An 8,655-nucleotide genomic window follows, 5' to 3' on the forward strand; every position below is an offset into this window, starting at 1 on the left:
ATGTGAATTAAAACATTTATTGTCCATTAAGTAGGAGACTTAGAGTCTGTTTAGGAGTAATTTTGAGAATTGATTTTTTGACCGTTAGGAGAAAATGGGGTCCACCTGTGAGAGAAGAGATCAAATATGATAACTGAAATAGTGAAATAATGGTCAAAAAAAATCAATTTTTTAGGCAAAAAAATCATTCCCAAATAGGTTGTTAGTGCTTGTTTGATAGGGATTTTGTTAATTGATTTTTTGACCGTTAGAGATAAAGTGGGTCTTACTTATGAGAGAAGAATTCAAAAATGATGGCTGGAATAGTGAAATAACGGTCAAAAAATTGATTTTAATTGATTTTTAATTCCTGCCAAACATGCTCTTAAATAACTATTTATAAATGATAATACAAAATAAAAGAAAACCCTTCAAAAACTTTAACCTTTACCATTTTAATCCATAAAATATTTGCCTAAGTTTTTAGCTAAAGAAAAGAAAAAAAAGTAGCTCTTTTTTCATGAAAAGATGTTCTTAATTTGAAATTCAAGGAAAAGAAATTGGATGATTATGGTGTCATCCCATTTCGAGGACTTATAGAAATATCTCCATTTATGTCACAAATTGTCCAAAATAAAATAATATGTCGAACTACATCAACAAGTCTGTACATGAGATATCGAACATCGAATGTTCATATAGTAGTATCCACATTTCCTTAATGGGCTCCATAGTGTAGTATGTTGCGATAGTGCATGATGCTTGACTAATGCTATTTATTCTCCCTCGACTAATGTTGTTTATTCTCCTTCGACACTTGCTATAAGTCTTTTCCAAAACTTTACGCTAAGTACTCTTGTCGTGTTTAGAGGTGTAAAATAGATTAAATTATTGTCCAACACGATTCATCTCTCCATATTCATAGGAATTGTTGAGCACATGTGACGAGATTTTTTTTTAAATGTAAAATTTTGAACATACTGATTTCTGACTCGAGTAACAATTTCGTGGTATGGCGGGTAGAGGAGATCACTATGCCAGTCATTCTTTAATAAATGATCACTATTCTTTAATAAATGATCACTATGAGTCAGATTCAATAGCATTTGATCAATCCTTTTTTGGGGTACTTTTCAAAAGCACCAAGTCAGACAACCACTTTGTCACATTGACCAACATTTTTTTGTCATTTACCAAAAGGGCATATTGAAGAGTAAATGTTATTTTTGCCCTTATTATGTTCATTTGTTCAAAAGATAATAATACATTCTTTCAAAAAATTAATAAACCCACACACTCCCACTTAAATTTCAAAATTAAATCACTTTTCTTATCAGATTCTCCAACATAATTAAAAAGAAATTTCTCTTCCATCTACTTAAACATTGAAATCTCACAAAATTATCAAAAACTCAACAAAAAAATATTACTCACAGCCGGCACTCAAAATTGGTAAATACATATTTTTAATTTCATTTTAGTTAAATTAGTACATTATTTGAATCTTTAAATCTTATTTCAGCGTATAATTTTAGAAAAATAAATTATTACAAACTTAAATGGATGTATAATTTTTTTAGCAAAAATGAGGAAAAAATTTTATCTGTTCAGTAAAAATTGACGCAAAATTGAAAAATCGAACAGACAGTTCGAGCCATTTTTTACCTTTTTTTTGTCTTGCCTAGCATATTTTTTTCCTCCTCTTCCTGTAATTACAATTTTTTTAATAAATGATGTTACGTAATGCAGATATGAGATCAGCTGGTGTCCCGATTTGTTACTTTGGTGAATTTGAAAAAAATGAAAATGATCGATGAGTGTGAAAATTGACGAGTGAAAGATATGGTTGTACTGCAATTGTGATAACATTAAGTACATCATATGCAGAAATGTACAATGAAATACAGGAATTGCTCAAAGTCGATCCCTCTGAGTACTACATGAGATTGAGATTTCTAATGGGCGAACATACATTTATTTCAATTCCACCTATAATGGTTACTTCTGAAACTGAAATGAAAGTTTTAATTGAAATGAACTAGAAACGTGTAATTCCTAGTGAACAAGAAGATTTCGATGAAGGGGATCGTAATGTGAATGAGTTTTGGGACACAGTGGAGATAGTTCGTGATAATGTTGTGGCTATTTCAGAGACAGTTACTCCTCACCATGATCTCACTGTTACACACAGAATTTCTCGGTAGTTCAAGACAATGAAAGAGATAATGACTTTACAAATGAGAATTTGATTGCTTTATTCCATTTGAGACATGAGTCGAGTCAAAACTCACAAGTTGGATTGAGTGTACGGTCCTCTAATAATTCGTGTGTAGTCCCCGATGATAAAGATTTGCATGTTGAGCAACTGTTTGACACGAAAAAATATTTGCAAGAAACTGTTCACTGGATTGCTTTGAAACACAATTTTGAGTTTAAAGTGAAGAAATCAAACAAATCAACTTACACAATTCTCTGCGTCGATAACAATTGCCTTTGGCATTTGTGAGCGACGAAAATGGAAATGAATGAGTTTTTTGTAGTTTGTAAGTATGCATGGGAATATACCTGCGAAGTGGGTATTCGTCGAAATGATGCAAGTCCAATCATGGTTCATTAGTCAAGAAGTAATGCACAAATTTCAGGACCCACAAATGATCTACAGACTTTTGGACATCACTAATGACGTTCTCGAGAGCACGGGATAGTAATGAGTTATCAGAAGGCTTAGAATGCTAAAGAATGCTCGTTAAAGGATTTGATGGGTTCGATCGATATGAGTTATGCTAAATTGGTCATGTATTTCTCTGTTTAGATATTTATTTAATATTTATTTTAATTGTTAATTATTCATTTCAATTATTTAATTAATTATTTAATCAATTGTTTACTTAATGTTTAATTAATTATTTAATTCAATTATTAATTTTTCAGTTTATTTAATATTTAATTAATTATTTAAATTATAATTTTTATTTAAATTGATCAGGTTTTGCTATAACATAGGAAGAATTAATACTGGATCGATATTTTTTTTATTGAGAAGGATGACGAGAATAATTTGTCTTGTACTTGCCAGCAGTGCATCCGAGAGATGAATATATCCCCTCCTCGCATACTGACCAGCCAGGATGGGGACAATCTCGTAGACCCATAACTGCAACAATTATGATTATTACATGTACAATTTAATAAAAAAATAGATAACTCATTATGTTAAACATTTACCTACAAAGTTAACGGCATGTCATATACATTATGCTTACGCTCCGACCTATCTCCCTTGGACATCGAATGCCCTCTCCTGAAGACACGTAAAGTATCGACAAAGCATCTCTGTCTCCATGGATAGCCATTGAACGTATTGATGTCATCAACAACTTGCAAATGAAAAATGTCAATCAACATCTTCTGGTGATGACGCCTTGGTACGCTTTCGAGTATAAACACCATCTCCAACTTCAACTTGTCAGACATTTGTTCGTATTCCCTGAATGCATCTCCTAATTGCGTCAGTGTCACTGGCGTGTGCCCATTAAAATAATCATTCAGCAGACTCTTGTTTGTCGAAATACTAACCCTCGCTGCCTCTTCCTTTTACATCTCAATCCGGTGATGTGGGCAAACTCGAATATGAAAAATGTAACAACTTTGCCCCCGAGATCAAAGTGAAGGAAATCTCCGTCAACTAACTTAATTAGTTGACATAGTAATTAATTGATCAACTGTCCAAAAAACTATATAGAGCGCAGCGAATACAGGGGCCATAAGCAGGACGACATAATATCTCCGCTTGCTTCTCGTCCAATGAATCTAACACTGCTGTAAAGCTGGCAAAGTTACAATTTGACATAACATTGCCAAGAATCAGTCTCAATGCGACGTCCAAATGATAATTTATTTTGCAAAATTTCAAATGTTAAAACATTGTTAATTGAAAATGGATAAAACATAATGTCACAAAATTCAACTAACCGAACTGTAACTAATATAAGCACGAAATAATAGATAATAAAGAAAATGGATTAAAAATTAGACAATAAATTATAAAAAATGAAAAACTAATTTTTGTAATATTATTTATTTAATATTTTATTTTAATTCTTTATTATTTATTTCAATTATTGATTAATTTGTTTCAATTGTTTATTTACTGGTTATTTAAATTATTTTTTTGAATATTTAAACTTAAATATTTAATTATTTATTTCAAATTTTAGATATTTATTTCATTTGTTTATCTCAATTTTAAACACTTATATTTATTTTTTATTTAATTAATTATTTAAATTATGATTATTGTTTGATTAAAATTGTTTATTTAATATTTAATTACAAATTTTGATTATTTATATTTAATTACTTACTTAAATAAATTATTTTGAATATTTATATTTCTTAGTTATTTAAATTGTTTATTTATTATTTAAATGTTCATTATTTATTTCAATTGGTTATTAAAATTATTTATTATAATTGTTACTCGTTTATTTCACATTTATTTTAACTATTTATTGAATGCTTAATTTTAATTATTTATTATAATTATTTATTTAACTATTTTTATTTTTTTATTTAAATTATTTTTTGAACATTTAAACGTAAATATGTAATTATTTGTTTTATTTTTCTTTAGTTATTTATTTAATATTTATTTTGATTATTTATTTTAAATGTTAGATATTTATTTCAATTGTTTAGCTAAATTTTAATTACTTACTTTGATTATTTTTATTTATTTATTATTTAAAATATAATTATTGTTTGATTGAAATTGTGTATTTAATATTTAATTACTAATTTTGATTATTTATATTTAACTACTAATTTAAATAAATTATTTTGAATATTTATATTTCTTAGTTATTTAAATTTTTTATTTATTATTTAAATGTTCATTATTTATTTCAATTGTTTATTTAAATTATTTATTTAAATTGTTTATTTGTTTAAATTTTTTATTTATTATTTAAATGTTCATTTATTTTAATTGTTTATTGAATGCTTAATTTTAATTATTTATTGTAATTGTTTATTTAAATATTTTCATTTGTTTATTTTAAATTATTTTTTGAACATTTAGACGTAAATATGTAATTATTTGTTTTATTTCTTTAGTTGTTTATTTCATATTTATTTTAATTATTAATTGAATATTTATTTGTTTCTTTTAAATGTTAGATATTTGTTTTAATTTTTTATTTCAATTTTAATACTTACTTTGATTATTTTTATTTATTAATTATTTAAAGTATAATTATTGTTTGATTGAAATTGTTTATTTAATATTTAATTACTAATTTTGATTATTTATTTTTAAGTACTTATTTAAATCAATTATTTTAAATATTTATATTTGTTGGTTATTTACATTATATATGTATTATTTAAAATGTTCTTTTTTTAATTTTTTTATTTGTTTGTTTCAATTGTTCATTTAAATTATTTGATTTAATTATTTATATTTATCGATTATTTAAATTATTTATTGAACAAGAAAACTTAAATATTTAATTATTTGTTTTAAGTATTAGAAATTTATTTAAATTAAATTTTAATTACATATTTTGATTATTTATATTTATTCATTATTATATTTATTTATTATTAAATAATAATTTATTTATTATTAAATGTTCATTATTTATTTTTGTGTATTTCAATTATTTATTTAGATACAACGAAAAAAAATAAAAAAAAATTGGGAAAAAAATGGCACAAACTGTCTCCAGCTACAGGAGATTGCCATTTCTGACGATCTTTGGTCCAAAAACACCACAAAAAGAGCCATTTCCAGTAATTTCATATAATTTACAAAAATTTTTACCACTATTTTCAACAAAATAAATCTTCAACATCCAAGTTCAAAGATTAATGGGAGAATAAAGCAAAACTTACATTCTTCACCTCTAATGATGGCCGGTCGGTCTCCTTCTAAGAAAAAGTCGTCGATTTTCTTGCTATTTCTTCCCCTCTTTTCTCCAAACGTTGGTGTGAGTGATTTGTGTTAGTGGCAATATTGGCTTTTCATTGTTTTTAAGGTTTTTACAAATTTTTCAATTTTTTTTTTAAACAGTAATCAATGGCCATTTCTTATGGCTATCTACCACCATTTCCTCCTCCATCATTGCATAGTTTTATAATTAAAATCTGATCACATACTCTATTCTTTAATCTTATTCAGTTTGCTTCGGTAAATTACAAGCCCCAGGTGCAATGTCTGACTGGACAATGATGATGATGATCATGAATCATAAACCTTAAAACTCCATCACAATCTGAAATTATCTTGCTGTATTCAGATTATTGGTCGAGGAAACATTAATAACTATCATATCTAAAAGTTTTTCCTTTTCCCTTTTAAGTTGTCATATTTTGGGAAGGAGAAAGGGGGATCAAAGGTTCTTCATGCTATTTAATAGGAAATACGTGTTTAGATAGACTTTATGGGATTTAAAATCTCTTCCACACTTGCAAGTCAATTAAAGTTTGCCACAAAATGTGAGAATAGTATCACACAAATAATAGACAAAGCAAGGATGAAAAGTTTAGAAGATAATACCATATCTACAGAAAGACACTTGTATAAGCTGCATTATGAGTTATATGGATACAGAGCTTTTAAGCTAAACCAGACAACCCAAGAACAATACAAGCCCAGCAAGGACAGAAAAAACCAGAAGATCTTAGAAGAATAACATATCTACTGAGAGATCTTCGTATGCATTGTGCTTGAAAAGGATACACAGAATAACATATCTACTAAGAGATCTTCGTATGCATTGTGCTTGAAATGGATACACAGAAACAAACTAAAGCTGAGACAACAAGAATAATCTCCTTGAACAGAGTCCTTATTGCCCTTAACACAACATATTAGCCAACTATTCGGACAAGAAAATAATATTCGAGAGCCCAAACAAATATATAAAAGTCAACCATTGTATTTTCCCCGAGCTCTAACTAACAACAAAACCAAAAAAAGCAGGATATATCAGCAGAATCCAATCAGAGAAATGGCACAAAAATCACGAACTTGACTATAAGCACCATAAATCAAACATTAACATACTCTCCATAAATATAGATCATGTAACCTTCCATTTCTCATTCAAAGATTCAAAATTTACATCAGCAAACACTCAAATTACTATTCACGTTGATACAAGTCAACTAAGCCTATCAACATTAACTACATTCCCAATAAAAAAATAAAAAATAAAAAATAAAAATTGTTAGTTGAAAAGATCAAACCAGAAAATAAGCTAAATTCATAGCCATTTCTTGGATCAACCAACATGGAAAGGGCTAATTTCCCCAGTTCTCAGAGAATTAGCAATTTCATCAGCAACACTTACACAAGAAACCACCCAATTACTCAGTGCCAGCCATATCATCTTTGCCATCCAAATTGTCATATTCCATGGCATTGCCATTGTCTTTTTGTCCCAAATCTTTTCAAGTTCACACTTTTATTTGATAAACAATCAAACCAAATTGAAATTCTTGCTGATTTTAAAGCAAACCCATATCAAGAACAATTCCTGAGCTCCATTTTGCAAATTCGAAACCCCGAGAAATCATTCCAAAGAAACAACACACAATATCTTGATTCTCTTCAAGTGGAATGAATAATCAAAGCACGGTTGAAATTTTCTGCAGTTAAGAACTACAAAATTTAAATTGTCCCCCAAAAATTCTGGCTTTAGATTAAATAAATAGACAAAATCACAACCCACCAAACCCTTTCTTGATTCTCCAAAAGTGGCATCTATGGCTGAATAGGTTTGTGTCCGGAGGATAACCGATTCTGGGGTAAGGTTAAGAGATCTCTGGAGCTGCAGTCCGGGGAATAGATTGGATTTTGCTGACTATCTATTGGACTTCACGAAGTCGGTCGTCGCACGTAATGACAGATGTTTCAAGAATGTACCAATAGCCCCCCTAAATATCTTGAATATTCATATTCCGCCTCTGAAGTTTAATTATTTTCAATCTAACCCCATCATCAAATTTTATTTTAACTTTAAAATTTTGAATGAAGATTTTGATATTCTTTAGCATCAACAAAAAATTTGATTGTAAAACATTGTAATCTCATTTTTAAAAATAATTTTTTTCTTTTTAATATAAAAAAAATTGTATTTCTTCATTCTCTCTTTGCCAATAATTATAGGAGTCGACTGTAATGGATATAATCAAAGACAATTTTTTTTAATTGAATTTTACTAAAATAAGAGTCTTTTATTATTTTATGTCTCTCAGATTCTTATTTTCAATTTCACTGAAGTTATGTTTTGGAGTAGTCACGATTAAAAAAAAAATTAAACTAAAATTCTATTATTTTGTGTTAATTGAGGTCTTATTTGCAATTTCATTAAAGTTAGTCCATGTTTCACCCATTTAATTTTTCTTTTCTCCAGTTCAAATTCAGTTTTAATCATGCATTTGATAAAATCAACAATTTTTATTAAAATTTTAATTTTTCATTTCATCAACTTTTATCAAAGTTTACTAAAAAAAATTAATTTTTATCAAAATCAAACAATGGCTTAATATATCAAGGTCGTGCGGACTTATTAATCGACAAGTACAATTCATTTACTATTAGGTTGTTTATGGACATGATTTAAGCCTTCTTTCAATTTCTTTTAATTATTCAAGATAGTTAATTCTGAA

The 8,655-nt window shown here is 27.6% G+C and overlaps 1 protein-coding gene across 1 annotated transcript; it reads right to left on the reverse strand.

Annotated features, from left to right (window-relative positions):
- Positions 1–7,045: 7,045 nt before the first annotated feature.
- Positions 7,046–7,874, reverse strand: LOC111370529. Its single transcript, XM_022992253.1, has 2 exons — positions 7,716–7,874; positions 7,046–7,632 (listed from the first exon to the last, which is right to left on the reverse strand). Exon 2 carries the CDS (start codon positions 7,410–7,412, stop codon positions 7,266–7,268), a length of 147 nt encoding a protein of 48 aa, XP_022848021.1. The 5' UTR covers positions 7,413–7,632; positions 7,716–7,874; the 3' UTR covers positions 7,046–7,265.
- Positions 7,875–8,655: the final 781 nt, after the last annotated feature.

This window comes from Olea europaea, chromosome 2, assembly GCF_002742605.1.
Source record: "Olea europaea var. sylvestris chromosome 2, O_europaea_v1, whole genome shotgun sequence".
Lineage (NCBI taxonomy): Eukaryota > Viridiplantae > Streptophyta > Magnoliopsida > Lamiales > Oleaceae > Olea > Olea europaea.